This window comes from Vipera ursinii, assembly GCF_947247035.1.
Source record: "Vipera ursinii genome assembly, chromosome: Z".
In the NCBI taxonomy this organism is placed as follows: Eukaryota; Metazoa; Chordata; class Lepidosauria; order Squamata; family Viperidae; genus Vipera; species Vipera ursinii.
In genome coordinates this window covers 15,091,374-15,111,878 of record NC_139517.1, presented here as the reverse complement: position 1 = coordinate 15,111,878, position 20,505 = coordinate 15,091,374, and the positions used below count along the sequence as shown (strand labels likewise).

Sequence of the window (20,505 nt, the reverse complement as noted above, 5' to 3'; positions counted from 1 at the left end):
ACCCACTGCAGGAGTTGCACACAACGCATTGCTCTCCAGTGACCTGGAGACCTGTGACGAAGCCATGGCTGTCTTAGATGAAGTCATCATGTCCACATTCCAGCAATCTGTGTACTACCTCACCAAGGTGAGCAAGCACTCCGCAAGGATGAAGCCTGACCTTCTCACCCTTCCCTTTTTCTAGTAGTCTCCGTGTCTAATTCTTTCCTCATCCGGCAGACTCTATACTCAGCCCTTCCTGTCTTGCTAGACAGTAACCCTTTCACAGCCACCACTGACCTGTCGCATGTGCCTGAGCTGAGCAGCATGCCGGAGGGAATCCGAGGGACCCTGGCCATCTACCAGGCAACACTTGAACTCACCCGTGACTGTGACTTGCACCCTGACCTTGTTTCGCAGACCTTTGGATACCTCTTCTTCTTCTCCAATGCTTCACTCTTCAACACCATCATGGAAAGAGGTGGGCCAGGAACAATATGCAGACCTTTTCCGGGGAGGGGGGGAAAGGGGGTGAGGGGACACCAATTTGAAAGAATTGAAGGTGGATAAGCAGTAAAAAAAACACTTTGGTATTTTGTGGAAGAAAACTAGATAGGTTCACTTCCATAACATAGGGCTACACGGTACTTCACATCTGAATTCAAACAGGTGCACCCGTCTGCATTTTCCTCCTTTAAAAACCTGGGTTTTTGCACTGCGTAAGGGGACGCGGTGGCTCAGTGGGTTAGGACGCTGAGCTTGTCGGTCAGAAGGTCGGCAGTTTGGCGGGTCGAATCCCGAGTGCCGTGTAACAGAGTGAGCACGTTACTCGTCCCAGCTTCTGCCAACCTAGCAGTTTGAAAGCACGTAAAAATGCAAGTAGAAAAATAGGGACCACTACGGTGGGAAGGTAACGGCGTTCCGTGCGCCTCTGGCATCTAGTCATGCCGACCACATGACCACGGAGACATCCTCAGACAAGCGCTGGCTCTTTGGCTTTGAAATGGAGATGAGCACCGGCCCCTAGAGTCGGAAATGACTAGCACGCATGTGCGGGGGAACCTTTACCTTTACCTTTAAGGGGAAGGACTCCACCTCGAGTAAATTGTAATTTAACTTTCTGCATGGGACAGAGAAAGCAGCAAAGATAGAGAAAGAAAATTGGTCTGTTCATAGAAAAGCTTTCGAGGTTAAGCACAGAAGCCAAAAATGATCCTAAGGCTTCGTGTAAAAAGGGCAATTTTTGAACACTAAAAGAGGTCGCATTTTTTGTGCTTGCGAACAGTTTAGGACTTACAGGGTAGCAAAGGATAATACAACTGGAAATATCAGGAAACTTTTGATGGCTGAAAATGGTGGAGCAAGAGGAAGGATGACCAAAACAAGAGGGGGGTTTTCGGTTAGGAGAGGGAATTTGCGGAAAGTGTTCGTCTGGCTTTTATTTATTTATTTATTTATGTTATTTTATTAGATTTATATACTGCCCTTTCCCGAAGGACTCAGGGCGGTTTACAGGGTATTTAAAACAACCAGTACAAAAGTTAAAAACAAATTTAAAAAGATTAAATTATCCCTAAAATTAAAAAAACCCAGTTAAAAATTCTCAGCCTGGGCCGGAGAGCTCAAAGAGCCAGGTCTTCAGGTCCCGGCGAAAGGTGCGGAGGTCGGGGGCAGTCCTAAGCTCCACGGGCAGCTGGTTCCAGAGGGCAGGCGCACCCACAGAGAAGGCCCTTCCCCTGGGTGTTATCTGCCGACAGTCTTTTATCGGCGGCACCCTGAGAAGACCCTCCCTGTGGGAGCGCACTGGACGAAGGGAGCTTGATGCTGGCAGTAGGTGTTCCCTCAGATATCCCGGACCCAAGCCATTCAGGGCTTTATAGGTCATCACCAGCACCTTGAATCTCACCCGGAGGGCAACCGGAAGCCAATGCAGCTCGCGGAGTAGAGGTGTTACATGGGAGTATCGGGAAACCCCCATCACAACTCGCGCAGCAGCATTCCGCACCAGCTGAGGCCCCCGAGTGGTCCTCAAGGGCAGCCCCATGTAGAGAGCGTTGCAGTAGTCTAGACGGGAGGTCACGAGCGCATGAGTGACTGTGCGTAGGGCATCTCGGTCCAGATAGGGTCACAACTGGCGCACCAGGCGAACCTGGGCAAAAGCCCCCCTGGTCACGGCTCCTATATGATCTTCAAAATTGAGCCGTGAATCCAGGAGGACGCCCAAGTTGCTTTTGTGCATTGGAAGGAAAGGAATCAAGGAAGAGTGGAAGAAACTAGACAATTGTAAGAATTAGGAGCTTGAGGGTTCTGCGAAGGAAATGGACCGTTATCCACTCACCAGATGGGCTGTGTCTGCCGGTCACGCTAAGCCTCCCAAGGCCCCACATTTGCATTCGTCAGTCTCACCATGTTCTGCATGGTTCTGCAGGCCTTCAACTGAACTGTTAAGTACAGCGTGTCCAAAGATTTCAGGAATTTATAATTGCTTTTGAGATGCTTTTTTAAAGAAATTGCTAGAGGAGAGGAGAGGGAAGAAAGAAAGAGAAAGAGAGAGAGAGAGAGAATTTGGATTTTGAGTGAATATTTTAGGCCGTGAAGGATTTTTTGCTTGTATTAACGAGACCAAATGAAGCAAGAAGCCCTTTCTGTCTTCAGGGAGATGTGAGAAAGCCAGAACTCTTCCAGTTCTGGTTTTTTGTTTTTTTGTTTTTTGCTCCTGAGCAATGAAAAGAAATGATCCCATTCCGCCTCTCCTTGCTACCCAGCTCCCCCTCCACCACCCCAGCAGCTGCTGTTTCCTCCTATTTTTTCTTCTGGTCTCTGGTGGAAGCCGGCTATTTCCTGCCTGTCCCAAAGTTCAGGGCTGCCCTCGGACGCAGCAGGAAACAAGCCTGGCTTCCAGGGGCGGCTCCCTCCTCCAGACGTGGTGGGGGTGGGGTATGCTGGGGCTAAGCTACTTGGCAGGAAAGCCGGGGGTGGGGTGTGGGGTGGGTGGGGTGTTGGTGTCAGCGAGGCTTACCACCTCTTCCTCCTTGCCTCCCACCTCCCACCCATTTCCAGGTGGCTCCCAGTCTCTCTTCCAGTGGGCCAAGGCAGTGCAGATCCGAACCAACCTGGACCTCGTCCTGGACTGGCTGCAAGGAGTTGGCCTGGGCGACATCGCCACAGAATTCTTCCGCAAGCTCAGCAACACCGCCAACCTGTTGTGCGTGCCCAAAAGCAGCTTGCTTCAGGTGAAGGAGCTGGTTCACACACCCCTCTTCTCCCCAAATGGGCTTGAGGGATAGCAGCTTTCGTTGTTCACATTCAGGGCCAGCTCTGATGTGGGGCCAAATCACTACCGGTGTTTCCCGGCTTATCACCATTTAGTGACCATTCAAAGTCACGACGAGTGCTGAAAAAAGCAATTTACAACTGATCCTCACACTTACGACCTTCACAGCGTTCCCCCCGCCCCCCATGATTAATATTTGGGTGCTTGGCAACTGGCATGCATTTATGACAGTTGAAGCATTCCAGGGTCATGTGATGGACATTTGTCTTTCCAAGCCTGCTTCTGACCAGCAAATTCAGCGTGGGAAGCCTGATTTGCTTAACAACTATATGATTCATTTAACAACTGTGGCAAAAGAGGTCGTAAAATTGGATCTAACTCACTTAACAGTCATCCTACTTAGCACCAGAAGACCTATGACCAAACTGGGGTCATAAGTCAAGAACCATCTGTAGGACTACTTACTATCAGGTCGTGATAGTCTTTTATGTAAGATCTGATGCCTGTAAAGAAAATATGCCAGAGCATATTAAATTACAAGTGTTTTTTGCCCTACTTTATATGCAAATACAGCAGCCAAGGACTCAACCAACACAGCAGTGTTTTTCTGCAGTTCTACCCAAGTCCATCCTGAGAATCTTCATTTTCTTCAATACGTACAGTACATCCACATATTGAAGGCAAATCCAAAAAAACTGTCATAGTAACAACTCCAAATGTGTGTGGGTTTGTTCTCTCCCTGAGTCTAGCAGGAACGGGGTGTCCTGATTAATAAGTAGTAAATAATAAAATAGGTGTCACTTATTTTTCTGAACCCATTCTTCAGTAACACTGTCCCTCTGTGTATAGAGCTTACACTAGGAGACCAAATAAATCGATCACTTTGGTCTTTAATGTCATGTAATCAGTAACTTCAGTTGGTTACAACCTTTTTGATCAACATCTGTGATTTAAACAAATAGTGCTCCTACAATATTTAGTATCAATGCTAAAGGAAATGTGCCTTCCCCCTCCCCAGCTGTTTTTATTCATAAACAAATTCAATCTGTGAATCAATAACACTGAACTATTGACCAGCTATTTTTTAAAAAAAATGTATGTGGGTGGGTGGGGGATAATTCTGCCTTCTTCCTCTGAAACAATGCTGTATTAGGGGTGTTAGATACAACTAAACATTCTACTGAGAATAAGTCAGATTTAGAGGACTGCCATAAGGGCCATTGCAATTTTTAAAAATACGTTGTGTTCTGTCGATACACAGGCATCCTGGTCCCGCCTAAGAAACGATTATCCGGCGCTAACACCAGCCCAGCTCCAACATGTGCTCAGAAACTACCAACTGGGACCAGGTCGTGCGTCTCCTGAATGCTGGAACCCACCTGACGAGGAGCGAGACGAGATGGCACAAAGTACATGAGCATTTTATAAGTTGTTTGCCAATTTTTGGAAACTTAACAGAGGTTTCTCTGGCCTTTATCACCATATGTTCTTAACTGGGACAAGATCACACCCCAATGAGATCAATTTTCCCCCTTGATCTCATGGCATTTCCCAGTGCTTTTTTTCTTAAAAAAAGGTGCCAGAACTCCCATCTTGGTGGGCACAGGAGGCAGAGGTGGCGGCGCTGCTGCGGTCACGGGCATGAAGGGTGTTGGTGGCGGGCTGCCTCCTGGGGCTGGAGCTGGTGCAGCTGGTGCTGTGGGACCAGCGGGGCCCGCTCAACACAGCGGGGCTGCGCGGTGCGGGCAGCGGAGGCGGTGCGGGCCAGGCGCTGCAGGGCGGTCACAAAGGTGCGCAGGGCAAGGTGACGGTGGTGCAGGTCCAGCACCAGGTAGGCCACCAGCCTGGCTGACATGGGTGAGCACAAGGAAAGAGTGCACATGGACTCTGCAGAACCCACCTCCCACTCCTTGTCCTCTCTTACTTACCTAGTTGAGATGGCAGTGGCGTAGCGTGGGTTGTCAGCACCCGGGGCAAGGCAAGTAATTTGCGCCCCCTAACCCGTGGATTTTAGCACTCGAGTCTCAGTGGGCGGCGACCCGGCGGCTCGGATCGGATTCGCACAGCCAGCACTGCAGTGAGAGAGAGTGAGTGAGCCAGGCAGGGGCAGAGAGCTGCGAGTGCGAGCGCCCCCCCAGATGTTGCGCCCAGTGCGGCCGGGCCCCCCTGCACCCCCCACGTTACACCACTGTGAGATGGTGTAGTTGGGCAGCAGGGAGAGGTGCAAAGTTCCTGCCAACTCACCTTCACTGCAGACAACTTGCCTCTGCAACATTTGCCAGCCGGGTCTTTTGGCGCGCTCAGCAGCAATTCCTATTGGCTTTCGAAAGCCAATAGAGGGAGTAGCACAGCTTGTTGAAAAGCTTTTTTTTTTTTGCAAAAAAAGGTGCCAGAATGCCGTTCTGAGCGTTCTATGAGAAAAAAAGCCCTGACATTTCCTTATTCTTACCCCCAGCCCATAAGTAAAGCAGCTGAAATCACCATTTAGGTGGCCAGTATAAAAATAATATTTTCTTCCTTAAGCCCCTGCTCTACCTCCCCACAGCTTCAAAGTCTATAAAATCTGTCATCCATTCTCTTAGAGGTGGCCTATTCTAAATAGGATCAAAGGTCTGCTTTGGGAGTGCTGGGAGGTGGGGGCACAAAAACTGATTCCTCTCCCAGCCTTTACCTTCTTCATTAGTGCTTTATTTTCTGAGCTCCTTTCAATCCTGCCACATCTCTCTTACCCTGCTTTTGACATCATCATCATCATCATCTTTTCTACAAGCTTCTACCAAGGCAGAGGAGAGCAGAGTGGAGCTTCAGCATTTTATCTTGGGAAGAAGACAGTCTGTTTTTCATTATTCATCTCGAACAGCACACTGAAATGTATCTTTTCGTTCAGATGTGACACCCCCATTATTTTCCTGCTGTAACTGGAAAATATGGAGAGAACCTGAGCTTTCAAATATTTGTCTCTTTTAAGTGTTTTCCAGCCCCTTGTAGCTGAAGGAGGAAACCTGTTTGCTCAGCAATGTGGTAATTTCAGATCGCCTTTGTAAAACCTAGCTAGTTATACTAACAAGGCCTGGCCTGCCTCCCTTCTCTCCAGGACTATTTCTGCCCCACTGTATATCTTAATTTAAGATTAAATTTATATGCCTCCCATCTCACTATCCAAAGCAACTGGACAGCTTACAACGCAGTAAAAATCTAATTATAAAAACAATTTTTGCGACCCTGTAATCCCCTTGATTCAGGGTGGAGTCAGGGTGACTGAATGTTTACTGGCCGGATGCCTTTCCTGACGCCTATGCGGCGTTCTCAACAGGCATTTTCTCTTTACACCCCGATGGAGAAACATCTGTTACTGCCTAGGATTGAACTTTCAACCTTCCAAGATATATATATATATATATATATATATATATATATATATATATATATATATATATATATATATATATATATATATATATATATATGGTTTTTATATAAATATAAAAACAATTGCAAATATAAAAAAATTTAAAATTCCAAGAGTCACATTATTTATTATTTATTATTTATTAATTTAATTTATATACCGCCCTTCTCCCAGGGGACTCAGGGCGGTGAACAGGGCAATACATAAAAACTAGATACAAAAATTAAAATTATTAAAACATGATTAAACAATGCCCATAAAATTAATACAAATTTAAAATTATAGTCGTTTATAAAAATCCCACCCCGTCCCATCAGGCCAGGCCAGCTTGTTTAAAGAGATGGGTTTTAAGATCGCGCCGGAAGGAGCGGAGATCAGGCGCCATCCGGAGCTCAACCGGAAGATGGTTCCATAAATCCGGTGCACCCACAGAGAACGCCCTCCCCCTGGGGGCCACCAGTCGGCATTCTTTGACCGGTGGCACCCTGAGGAGGCCCTCTCTGTGGGAGCGTACTGGGCGGAGGGAAGTTGACGCCGGCTGCAGGTGCTCCCCAAGGTATTCCGGACCCATGCCATGAAGGGCTTTGTAGGTCATTACCAACACCTTGAACCTCACCCGGAAGACAACTGGCAGCCAATGCAGCTCGCGGAGCAAAGGTGTGACATGGGAGTATCGGGAAACTCCCAGTACAACTCTCGCGGCTGCATTCTGTACCAGTTGGAGCCTCCGAGTGGTCTTCAAGGGTAGCCCCATGTAGAGAGTGTTGCAGTAATCAAGACGAGAGGTCACGAGCGCATGAGTGACCGTACGTAAGGCATCCCGGTCTAGATAGGGCCGCAACTGGCGCACCAGGCGAACCTGGGCGAAGGCCCCCCTAGTCACAGCTACAATATGGTCTTCTAAGGAGAGTTGTGAATCTAGGAGGACTCCCAAGTTGCGAGCCCTATCTACAGGAGGTAATGACTCACCCCCCATAGTGAGGGGTGGGATATCCTGAATATCCCGAGATGCCGGTACGCACAGCCACTCAGTCTTGTCAGGGTTGAGTCGAAGCCTGTTCCTCCCCATCCAGACCCGGACCGCCTCCAGGCACCGGGACATCACGTCGAGGGCATCACTGGGGTGGTTTGGGGTCGAAATGAAAAGTTGGGTATCATCAGCATACTGATGATACCCAACTCCAAAACCACGAATGATCTCACCCAGCGGTTTCATGTAGATGTTGAACAGGAGAGGCGAGAGGACCGACCCCTGAGGGACTCCACAAACGAGAGGCCTCGCGGTCGACCTCTGCCCCCCTGCCAACACCGACTGCGAGCGTCCCAGGAGATAGGAGGAGAACCACTGAAGAACTGTGCCTCCCACTCCCAATCCCCTGAGACGCCGCAGCAGGATACCATGGTCGATGGTATCGAAAGCCACTGAGAGGTCTAATAGGACTAGGACAGAGGAATATCCCTTGTCCCGAGCCCTCCAGAGATCATTCACCAGCGCGACCAATGTCGTCTCCGTGCTGTACCCGGGCCTGAAGCCCGATTGGTACGGGTCTAGATAATCCGCTTCATCCAGGACCAGAGAGAGCTGATGCGCCACCACACTCTCAACAACCTTCGCAAAATGCTTGGAGATGCTCAGCTAGGGTGTTAGGAAAGAGGTAAACCAACCAAGCTAGGGTGGCCCACGCTCTTCTTCAAAGGTAGATTTTTTGTCTGCCGGTTGAAAGAAGCCATCAGCAAACCTGGAAGGGAGAGGGGGGAAAAACCTTTTCCTATGAGAAGCACACTCCCTAACGAGGATAGCACCATTCATCAATGACTAGGAACAGGACAGGAAGTGGCAATGGGGCTTACAAACGTTATGCTGGCTCGGATTCAATCTGACCCAGGATGACTGGGTAGCCCGTGCCAGCTAGCAATTCATCAGGGGAAGCTTTGCTTCTGCATCCATACGTCGCTTTTCATTCAGTTCTAATCTGGATCTCTCCTTTCTCTTCCTCTGGCATTCTTTCACCACCACCACCACCACCACCATCACCCCACCAAAAAAAATTACATAAACTGGGATGTGGATATTAAAAGCAACCCAGGACAGAGACATGAAAAATATGAAGAAAAAAAACTGGATAATTCCATTGCCTCCAAGGCGAAATCAACCCTCTGGTCAGCCCCAGTTCAGCCGTGGTGCTTCGGTTGGTTTTGGTACAGCAGATCAGGACAAAACCTGGTGTGACGCTGGTGTGGGATTCAATGTTTTTCCTCTTCCTTTCTTATCTCCTATGCCTTACGTGTACAACTGGGGTCGAGGGTGCAAAAATCGAGTCGGGTGTACAGATTCTCCTGCTAATAATATTTGAAAGATGCTTTGGGGTACTTTGGGGCTAAAGAGTGGGATAATATTCACGATTTAACGGTTCTCCTCTAGGGAAACCTGACCATCCACCTGAGGTGTGGCGGTCCAGTGGCTTAATGATGCTGGAAATAAATCTTTGCTCCAGCGGTTCGAGTCCTCGGGCTGTGTGGCAGGTGAGCTCCTGTCACCAGCCTCACCTTCTGCCCGCCTAGCCAGTCAAAAGCATGTTACGTGTGAGTAGATAAAGAGGTACCACTTGGTGGGAAGATGAGCTGGCTCTTTGTGCAGATGGTAAAAAGACCCTGCTGGTGCTAAACCTTCCCGGTTGTGATACCGCTTTGCAAGCTGGCTTTGGTGGAGACAGCTCTGGATGACGCTCCAGGAAAGCTGCTGGTCTTTCTTCTCATGCACAATAGTTCGCCCCCACTCAGGCACATTTTGGAAAGTGCCCAAGCATGAACCAAACAGGGCTAGCAGTCTTAGGCAGCCAAACTACTATTCTGCACTATTCTCCTGGCTAATGTAGCATCGCCGTATGCTAAATAGACAACCATCAACTGCTCTCTTTTTCATCATCTTTATTTCCCCAGGCGATATATTCGAGAGTTTCACCGACCACCCACCCCTTATTCTTCCGTGTGATGGCTTCCGCTTGCGTCTGTCAGAGCCCGTGCTAGATGACACTCTGCATCGCCAACTGGTGCGCTTGCGCCGTTTTCTTTGGGAGCTGGAGCGTGAATCTCTCCCGGCCAATCAGAGGGCAGTATATGGGCTGGATCCCAGCCAATGAAAAGAGGCGCCGATGCCAAGATTCAAGATGGTGCTTTGACCTTGAGAAGCTCTTTTCACAACAGACTCCGTTGGGTCAGGCTGGATATGAGAAACCCTTGATCCAATTCTGGGAAATGCAGAATCACCTGAAATAGCTCTTACCTCTTTGCAAACAGAAGGGTCTGGGAAGATCAGCGGTTGCCCTGGTATCCAAGGTCGGAAAGAATAAATTCTTTGGCTTCTGTTCCAACTTGGCAGCCATGCCATCTGGTGGCAGGTGCTGACTTCAAGAAACAATTTGGAAATGTCTTTGAAAGGGGACCCACCTCAACACTGGGTTATTATTTTTGGCCTCAGGTAATACAGTTTGTAGCAAACTATGTATTCTTCTTCTTCTTTTTTTCTCCTTTGCAATAAAATGATTATCTGAAACGAATAAATCAAGTATTGTAGGATGGCATGTAGCAACCATGTTACCCAGAAGGCAGAAGTGTAGGAAGCAGGATAACTAGGGGAAAAAAAGTGTATCCTGGCTACTTCAGACTCTCTAGGGCCGTGTTTCTCCACCTCGGCAACTTTACGATGTGTGGGCTTTAAAGTTGAAGTCCACAGGTCTTAAAGTTGCCGAGGCTGAGAAACACGGCCCTAAAGCGTGTTGACTTGGGTCTGATGAGGCTGTCTGTACTTAATGTGAGACGTCTTGTAAAATGTAAAAATGTTCAATGTAAACATTCAGGGTGCTGTTCTTTGATTTCTCTGGGAGAGGTTGACTATCGCTGGGACGTGCCTCTTTTCCATTGTCCCAGACCACAAGTGTGCTATCTTTGTCAATAGCATCGGTTTCACGGCTGTGCCTGGAATTAATCTCCGAAATACGAGCCTGGGGAAGACCTATGAGCTCATGCCCCTCCCCTCTCTGGAGGTCCAACCAAGCTCCCGGCATCGTACCAAGGGCTGGCTTAGAGTAGTAGCCCTTGGTACGTACGAATGCTTTGCACCAAGGATATTGCAGCCAAGGCAGGTAATCCAGAACTGCTCACCAGAGACATCGTTTATTTTATTTTTTGACTTATTTATTTATATCCTGCCTTTATTATTTTAATAAGTAACCCGAGATGGTGAACATATCCAACACACCTCCTTCCTCCTATTTTCCCAACAACAACAACAAGCCTGTGAGGTGAGTTGGGCTGAGAGAAAGTGACTGGCCCAAGGTCACCTAGCTGGCTTTCGTGCCTGTGGCAGGCCTAGAACTCATGATTATAGAGAGGGAGATCCAGGTGAAAGAAAAGACCTGGGCCAATTGGCTACAAGTAAATCAGGAGTTTTAGCTCTGGATTGTGAAGCTCTGAATTCTAATCAAGCAAAGCCACGGGTCTGGCTGCCCAGTCTTGGGGAGAAGGACCATGCCAGGTAACACAGCTCACACAAAGACAAAGATCATGCATGTTGGAGGGCAGAGGAAAAGACGTACACACATTAGCGTGCGTGTATCAACCAACCATCTTCCACTTCGAAAGGCAGGTAGTCCTCGACTTACAGTACAACCAAAAAGTCGTGACGATTATAAAGCGGGTCACCCACTTGGCCAACCTGATTTTTGCAGCGGTTGTTGAGTGAACATCACAGTTATTAGCGAACACATTGTTCACTATGGGCCAGTTTTGCCGAAAAGTGGAAGTACAATGTTGGTTTCCTGCAAAACCATCCTAAAACAGTCACGCTATTGCAGCAGACTGCAAATGGCCATAAATGAGGGTTGGTTGCTGAGTGCCTGAAACGTAGAAACACGACTGTGGGAAGAGGACAACCGTGGAAACTTTGGAAGCAGGTCGTAAGTACCCCCGGAGAGTCTGTCGTAACTTCAAATGGTTGCTAAGCACCCGGTCCTAAGTCGAGGACTACCTGAAAGAAAGTAAAAGGGTTGGAGTATGTGAATCTCAAGAGGATTAACAGATTTGTATATGGACGCACCTTTCACCCTTGTCTATATTTTTACTTGGGAATGCATATGTTGTTGTTGTTAGCTGCGAAGTCGTGTCCAACCCATCGCGACCCCATGGACAATGTTCCTCCAGGCCTTCCTGTCCTTTACCATCTTCTGGAGTCCATTTAAGCTTGCGCCTACTGCTTCAGTGACTCCATCCAGCCACCTCGTTCTCTGTCGTCCCCTCCTTCTCTTGCCCTCCATCTTTCCCAGCATGAGGCCCTTCTCCAGTGAGTCCTTCCTTCTCATTAGGTGGCCAAAGTATTTGAGTTTCATCTTCAGGATCTGGCCTTCTAAAGAGCAGTCAGGGTTGATCTCCTCTCGGACTGATCGGTTTGATCGCCTGGCAGTCCAAGGGACTCGCAGGAGTCTTCTCCAGCACCACAGTTCAAAAGCCTCAATTCTTTGGCGCTCAGCCTTTCTTATGGTCCAACTTTCACTGCCATACATTGCAACTGGGAAGACCATGGCCTTGACTATACAGACTTTTGTTGACAGGGTGATGTATGTATTTGAGTCCAAAATAGATTAGGAGATGAGAGCCACAGAAAGCAACATTACAGAGACAAAAGAGCTCTTACTTTGTCTTCTCTTGCACTACTTACAAACTCTCTCACACAGACACACACACACACACACAAACACGGGTGGGGACACACAAACTCGGACACTTCAGTGTCCCATACAAATGTGGGGGTAGAGATGACCTTTTCACACATGGCCAGGAGGGGTCAGTGTTGTTCACCCATACAGCCCAATACATCACCAAGGCAATACAAATCTAACAAGAGGTTTTCGTTCCCATCCTGTCAGGTTCACATTGCCAGGGGGACACACAGAAACAAACCACACACACAGGCTGCAAGTCCAGCTCCGGGGGAAGGTGGGGCATAGGTGGTGCCAAGGGGCAGGGCCCAAGCGGGACGCAGGGCAGCAAGCGTGTCTGACTTTAAATACCCTGATCAGAACCTGATCTGCCACGTCAGTGAAATCCAGCGCGGGCCTCAGACAGCTGGCAACAGGTGACACCTGTTGTGTGAAGAAACACTGCCTGTGGCCTGACAGTAGCGGATGGGAAAGGGCAAAGGCAACCCAGCGAGACCCCGCAATTTGCTCTGGGTTCGGCGGTGTCTGCTCTGAAGAGGGAGAGTCTGGTGTGACAGGCAACCTCTCTCGTGAGAAGGGGGATTGCCCTGTCCACAAGCAGGGCCACCTAAGCTCGGTGCCCTTGGGTCTGCCTTTTTTGCAAGGGGAAAGAACTTTGCTATATAAATACGAGAAAATATATATATATATTTTCCAGTGCCAAGGGGTGGGCCTGGAGCCTGCAGAAAATGAACAAAAAAGTCTCGCGGGACCGACTTGAAGCACAATGTTGCAACCCTTTCCCAGTCCCCTGGCAATAAATCTCCAGGGGTCCAACTTCACAATTACTACCTGTTTTAGGATCTGCTCTTCCTCTCTGCTTTGTTTTCAGTCTGGTTCTTCAGCTGACACTCCTCCTTTCACGTAGCTACAGTACAGAGGATATTTGGTTAAGGGAAATCCGCCCTCCCCCCCACCCCCAGGGCTGCTATAAGTTATAAAAGACTCCTGCACCCCACAACGCAGCAGATGCCTCTCTGCTACGGCCTGTTTGGCTCCTTCACTTGGCCCAGTAGCGGCTGTGAATTCACAACCAGAAGCAGCCCTTCCCTGCAATTATGGATGGTGCTGATGGCTTGTCCACTGGGCAAATGCTGCAAGTCACGCTCAGGTTGCCCGAAAACGGGGGGGGGGGTTTTCTCCCTTGCGAGCACCAATGTCCCACATGTGTCGTGCCACTGAGGTGCTGGTGCACCGAGGCCAGCAGGTTTCTCTCCCTTCCACGGGCAGATTTTCACTGGGCATAAATCTACTTACAAATGGTCCTCCACCTATGACTGGTTGCTTAGCAACCATTTGAAGTTATGACGGATGCTGAAAAAGGTGCTGTAGTCGTCGACTTACAACCACATCCGAGCCAAAAATTGATGTTGCCAAGTGAGAGGTTTGTTTAAGTGAGTTTTGACCCACTTTATGACCTTTCTTGCCACAGCTGCTCAGTGAATCCCTGCAGTTGTTAAGTTAGTAGTAATAAGGTTGCTAAGTGAAGCTGGCTTCCCCCGTTGACTTTGCTAGTTAGAAGGCCCCCGAGAGGTGATCACATGACTCCAGGATGCCGCAACCGTCATAAATAGGACCCAGTTGTCAAGTGCCCGAATGCAAATCACGAGACCCTGGGAATGCTGCAAAGGTCGTAAGTGTGAAATATGGTCGTAAGTCACTTTTTTCAGTGCCGCTGTAATTTTGAACAGCCCCTAAACGAACTGTCGTAAGTTGAGGACTACCCGTACTTGTGTTCTGTATTCAAAGGTAGGATGTCTGGGACCCCTTGCACTCACAGGGTCACAATTTATTGTGTTTTTGCCAATGACTGGAAATAAAGGTAAAGGTAAAGGTTCCCCCACACATGCGTGCTAGTCGTTTCCGACTCTAGGGGCCGGTGCTCATCTCCGTTTCAAAACCGAAGAGCCAGCGCTTGTCCGAGGACGTCTCCGTGGTCATGTGGCTGGCATGACTATACGCCAAAGGCGCACGGAACGCTGTTACCTTCCCACCGTAGTGGTCCCTATTTTTCTACTTGCATTTTTACGTGCTTTCGAACTGCTAGGTTGGCAGAAGCTGGGACGAGTAACAGGCGCTCACTCTGCTACGCGGCACTCGGGATTCGACCCACCAAACTGCCGACCTTCTGATCGACAAGCTCAGCGTCCTAACCCACTGAGCAAACACCAGTAAACTTCAGTAAATGCCATAGCAATCGCTAGGTTCACTGAACGATGACCGCGTTCGCTTACCAACCACAGCGTTCACTTTACGATTGCCACATCCACTTAACAACCACCACAAAGGAGGTTGTAAAATTGGGCACTGACTGAAATTGAGGGCTCAGTTATGATCGTATATCAAGGACTAGCACAGGGGTAGGCAACCTTGGCTCTTTTATGACTCGTGGACTTCAACTCCCAGAATTCCTGAGCCAGCATAGCCCCGGACTAGCAGTATTTCTTCCTATATGCTGACACCGTCCCCACCTTCTGAGACACTGCCTCTGTCCCCAGCATACGACCCAGTCAGTTGCAAGTCAGACAGAGCGCAGCCCAGCCACACTTCACAACTCTCCCCACACCCGTCCACCAGGTTGAGATGCAGCCATTAGTGAATGGCGTCCAGGGACCTGTGGCTGAATGTGGGGTTGTGTTTTATGCAACAAATGGAGAACCCAGAAGAGGTTGGGGTTGGAGGGAGGGAGGAAGGAAGAACAAGAGAAAATGAGGCTAATGGAGCAAGGAAACTTGCAAATGTGTGAAAGCCATCAGTTCCGATTTATAGAAACTCAAATTTTTTTTTGAAAAGACAGAAAGACAGAGGAAAGAGCTAAGGGAGAATAAAGTGAACCTAATGAGGCTAGTCCACCTGGGGCTTCAGAGCTGCCTCCAACCACTCTGCCCAAATCAGGAAACGATTAAATCCCCAACTTTTAATAATTATCTCATCAAGATTAACTACCCTTATTAATGAAATTAAATCAAGGTCACCTTTCGTTTTTCTGATGGTCTCTCACCGCCTGCTTTTGAAGGGCAGCCCCTGGCAAGTCATTCAAAGGCCAAAGATGGTTCTTAGGATGAGGCAGCCATTTTGCCAGGGGCCCCGTGAAAAGCTTTACGATTTAATGGAGAATTAGTTTGGTGTTAATGGCAGGGAAGAAGCTATGAGAACTTTTATGACACAATTAGGCCAAAAGGAGGAAATTGGATTTTGTGCTGGCAGGATCAGGGCTCTGAGAGATTCCTCTGCAGATGCAAACATATAAAAAGGGGGAGGAGATCCCCAAAAATGTCTTAAAAAGAAAAGCTTTTGCTTTCCTGACCACGAATTCTGGTCTTTGAATATTCAATAAAGATCTAAACCTCCCCAAGGACACAGAGAATCTTTTTGAGCTTTTTCATTCAGAATTGTTTCTTCTAAGCAGCTATTAGCAAATCTTCCCAAACCTGTTTAACTCGGATGAGAAATTATGCAATTAAACACCACCAGGATAACGCCATACACTTCTTTGCTGATTTGTAAGTTCCTCCACAGGAAAGCCTTTCACCTCTGAAGAATTTTGTAAGCAGGCTTTACATGTCTAAGGATGTAAATTCAAACCATTTCTGAGCGGGGACTCCTCTGTGTGACACTTCGGAGAAGAATTTTAAGAAAGGGCTGTGGAAGAAAAAGGCATCGCTAGGTACTTGATCGCTTTGGATAGGGTTTCTTTTGGGGGGGATGGAGTTTTTTACTTCTTCCAAGACCCCCTGAAAGTTTATCACTGTTTTCTTTTTCTTTTTTTTTTAAGACAAAACAGTCCAGCTTGTTCTGGACTGAACTTGGAAAAGAGCTGAACCTAGATTTCAATGGGGGGCGGGGGGGAGGAGCCAAGGTTTATTTAATTTTCATTTGATTTTTATCTCAGCTTATTCCTTTATAAATAACTCAAGGCAACGAACATACGTAATTCTCCTTCCTCCTTTTTTCCCAACAACCACCTTGTGAGATGGGTTGAACTGAGAGAGAGAGGGAGAGACTGGCTAAAACTCACCCAAATAATGATTTAATGGAGAATTAGTTCAGTGTTAATGGCAGGGAAGAAGCTATGAGAACTTTTATGACACCATTAGGCAAAAAAGGAGGAAACGGGACTTCGCGCTGGCAGGATGTGGACTCAGCGCTGACCATTTCTTCACAGGATGCAAACCTTGTACAAAAGGGGGGGGACTAGAACTTACAGTCTCCTGGTGATTGGCTCAAAGCTACCTAGCCCACTTTCATGCCAAAGGTGGAACTACAACTCGCCATCTCCTGGTTTCTAAGCCAGTGTCTTAACTACTACAACCATACTGGCTCTCTGGTAATGGACCAGAAACATTTAAGGAAGGATATGACTACTGAGGGATGCAGTGGCTCAGTGGGTTAGGTCGCTGAGCTTGTCGATCAGATTGTCGGCAGTTTGGTGGGTCAAATCTCGAGTGCCGTGTAGCAGAGTGAGCGCCTGTTACCCGTCCCAGCTTCTGCCAACCTAGCAGTTTGAAAGCACATAAAAATGCAAGTAGAAAAATAGGGACCACTCCGGTGGGAAGGTAACAGCGTTCCTTGCGCCTTTGGCGTCCAGTCATGCCAGCCACATGACCACGGAGACGTCCTCGGACAAGCGCTGGCTCTTTGGCTTTGAAACGGAGATGAGCACCGGCCCCTAGAGTTGGAAAACGACTAGCACGCATGTGCGGGGGAACCTTTACCTTTACCTATGACCAGTGCTTTTTTTTGTAAAAGAAAAAGGTGCCGGAACTCACACATGTCATACAAACCACCTTGCCTACCCTACAAGGTTCCATCCAAAAAAGGTGCCGGAACTCCGTTCTGAGCGTTCTATGAGAGAAAAAAAAAGCCCTGCCTATGACTACTGAGAGTTTGGGGTTTCATAAGAAAGGCTCGTCAAAGACAACATCAGTGCAGTAGTAGTGAAGGCAGCGTAGGAATCCTTTCCCCCCATCTTAGAGCCTTGGTGGAGCAGTGGGCTAATGCCCCCTTAAGTAACACCAGCTGCCTGCAATTAGTGCAGGTTGGAGTCCCACCAGGCTCAAGGTTGACTCAGCCTTCCATCCTTCCGAGGTAGGTAAAATGAGGACCCAGATTGTTGGGGGCAATTAAGCTGACTTTGTAATAATGCCGCTTGGGGTGTGTGTGTGTGAAAGCCCTAATAAGCAGGCATATACATAGAATGAAGGCTATTGCTTAAGTACATTGGTTTGTGCTTAAATTGTAAGCCGCCCTGAGTCTTCGGAGAAGGGCGGGATATAAATGGGATTAAAATAAAAAAATAAAAATAAATCTTGTCTCCTGCCAATGGATCGCCATCCCTTCTCCCATCCTTCCCAGCCCAGGACGGAAGGCCCAGGTCTCTGGAAGTCCCAAAGGCTGCGTGGAGCAAACCCGAGCAACGGTGGACTCCGTGAGGGAGATGCGTCCCTCTCCGCGGGGTTCCCTTCGGGCCAACTCTGCCCGAAGCCTGTGCAGGGAGCGGGCAGGGCGGCTTCGGGAAGCCGGGAGCGGCGGGCATCCCCCGGCCCAGCGAAGGACGAGGGCGACTCGGAGGAGGAGGAGAGGGGGGCCGTCCCGCTGAGCCAGCAGCGCGTTCCGGGTGTCGGGTGTCGCGGCAGGTGGCCCCGGCGGGGAGGGCCGGAGGCGCACGGCCTGGCTCTCTCAGCTGCCCGGGGCCGGGGAGCTGGGCGGGGGGGAGGGGGGGCGGCTCGGTGGCGTCCGTCCGAGCCCGGGCGCGGGGTGGGAGCAGAGCGCTCGGCCCAGCCTCTCTCCGCGCCGCCGGGCTCGCCGGCCGCTGCCAGCCTCACCTGGACAGCCAGCAGAGGCAGGAGCGCGCTCGCCCCCTCCTCCTCCTCCCGACCCTCCCCGAGAAGCCGTCGGGGCGCCCTCGAGCCCGCGGCAGCCACAGGAGAAGGAGGGCCCGCGCCGTCTCGTCGACCATTCCGGTGAGCCGGGGCGCTTTCTCGGGGCAGGGGCTGCCGCAGGGGGGCCGCCCGGCGGGCACTCCTCGGGCTCTCTCAATCCCCCCCTCGCTCTCCCCCGGGCTCTCCCGAAAGCCGGCGGAGAGGCTGTCAAGCGGCCGAACCTGGCCGAGTCGTCGCTTCCCGTGCAGCTTTCCGTCAGGCCAGGCAGAAGCTTACCCGGTGGAGCCCACCTCCCCGCTAAGCGTCCGGCAGGGCAGGCAGAAGCTCACCCGGTAGAGCCCACTACGTCGTTCTTTCCTCCCCCCCCCCCGTCGCCCTTTCAGATAAATCCTGCCACTGCTAGGCGGGAACGCCTTCCCTTGTTTTGCCCATCGAAACCAATAGACCAAGAAAGGGGAAGTTATGGCGAGGGACTGGTACCCCAAAGCTGCAAAAAAAAAAAAAAAAGTGGGGATACTGTTTCAAAGTGTTGATTTATCTGATTGGGGCCAAATCTTGTATCATTCTTTTGATGTAGCCTCTTCCATGGGGCGGGGGCGGGGGGGGTGCCAGGTCCTTGAGCCCGTTGCCATGCTGCACCTGCTGTTTTTCTGCCGGTTGCGCAGTTGTTCGGTTGTGGTTTTGTCCTTGCCCCCACAGCCGTATCCTTACAGCAACCTTTGCTTCTTTACCGTTGCATTTGGAACGGGGCGTTTGTGATTCTTTCCCCCTTTCCTTCTTGGAGCTGCACAACAATCCCCTGAGGTAGGCAGCCCACTGAAAATATTTCTACAGCAGGTCTCAATTCAACATTTCTAGGGCAACTGAGAATAGAAGAGCAATAATAATCATAAAACTTTTACAAATTCAGAGTCTCTCTTGGACTTCCAGCTTTGTGGAGATTTAAATGCCCGTCACCCATTCCAAATCCAAATAATCTGCCCAACAATAAAAACTCTAAAGGTAGGTGAGCGTTGCTAAAAAAAAGATCCTACTGAAATTTCTGAGATTAAGAACCCGTTGTTGTTCTTTTTCCTTTTAGATGATTCTCCTCCTCCTCTTCCTTTACCTTCTGTCGCCACTATTTTTTCTTCTTCTTCTTCTTCTTCTTCTTCTTCTTCTTCTTCTTCTTCTTCTTCTTCTTCTTCTTCTTCTTCTTCTTCTTCTTCTTCTTCTTCTTCTTCTTCTACTTCTTCTTCTTCTTCTTCTTCTTCTTCTTCTTCTTCTTCTTCTCCTCCTCCTCCTCCTCCTCCTCCTCCTCCTCCTCCTCCTCCTCCTCCTCCTTCTTCTACTTCCTCCTCCTCCTCCTTCTCCTCTACCACAGCATTACTACCACCTTCTCACCTTCTTTTTCTTTTCCTGCCAGTGTTGCTAAATACCAGTGGGGCCTACTTCACGTTTGGAATCTGTAGCTCCAAAAGCAGCCAAAGATGACACTCCTGGCATCTGAACAGTCAATGCTCATTCGAAGAAGATTTCGTTCTGGTAGGTCGGACCAGCATTGGTGTGTGTCATTTCAAAACACAGGAAGCATTTTGTACTTTTGGGTTGGAGGCCCAGCTAAACCCCCAGGCCTTTTCCCATTCTTTGCATCTTCAGGTCACCAGATAATGAAACTATGCTTTTGTTGGACTTTCTCGGAGTTTGCTTGTCTTTGTTATTTACATTCTGAGGATTTGGGGCCCAATGTCCTAGTATTTAAGCTTTAGATTTACTTTTCCCCTTCCCTGGCCATCTCCTGCTCTGTGAGAAAACAATTTAGCCCAGCTTCCTCGACTTGATAAGGGTGAGTGTCTGCAGGAAGAGCAAATGATATCATTACAATAATGCTGCAAATTATATACTCTCCAAATAGGCCGGTGCAGTGGTGGTGAACCTATGGCACGCGTGCCAGAGGTGGCACTCAGAGCCCTCTCTGTTGGCACCTGTGCCACCGCCATCAGCAGCAGGTCTATCAGGCTGCCACTGCCGCCCGGGAGCCCCATCCAGCACAAAGGAGGCGAAGCGGCCGACTAGCGAGCTCAAGTAGAGGTGGTAGAGCAGAGGTCACCAACCATTGTCAATTGGTGGACTGGAAGAAAAGGGAGGGGCTGCAAACGGGGCGGGGCTAGTGATACTTACTAGCCCTGCCCTGTTCTTGCATGGTGCAGCGCCTTGTATCTGCACCCC

At 49.3% G+C, this 20,505-nt stretch overlaps 3 protein-coding genes across 3 annotated transcripts in view; 2 read left to right on the top strand and 1 right to left on the bottom strand.

Moving 5' to 3' along the window:
* Positions 1-10,097, top strand: part of RASIP1 (Ras interacting protein 1) — a 28,979-nt gene extending 18,882 nt beyond the window's left edge. The window contains exons 8-12 of the mRNA XM_083379159.1: positions 12-127; positions 220-460; positions 3,040-3,212; positions 4,515-4,662; positions 9,603-10,097. Of these exons, the coding sequence (XP_083235285.1) occupies positions 12-127; positions 220-460; positions 3,040-3,212; positions 4,515-4,662; positions 9,603-9,802 (878 nt within the window). The 3' untranslated portion in view covers positions 9,803-10,097. The remainder of the gene's footprint in view (positions 1-11; positions 128-219; positions 461-3,039; positions 3,213-4,514; positions 4,663-9,602) is intronic.
* Positions 1-20,505, bottom strand: part of RPL28 (ribosomal protein L28) — a 532,136-nt gene that overhangs the window by 254,923 nt on the left and 256,708 nt on the right. The gene's annotated exons all lie outside the window — the stretch shown is intronic.
* Positions 18,193-20,505, top strand: part of MAMSTR (MEF2 activating motif and SAP domain containing transcriptional regulator) — a 49,591-nt gene continuing 47,278 nt past the window's right edge. The window contains exons 1-2 of the mRNA XM_083379169.1: positions 18,193-18,378; positions 19,703-19,821. Coding sequence (XP_083235295.1) covers positions 19,767-19,821 — 55 coding nt within the window. The 5' untranslated portion in view covers positions 18,193-18,378; positions 19,703-19,766. The remainder of the gene's footprint in view (positions 18,379-19,702; positions 19,822-20,505) is intronic.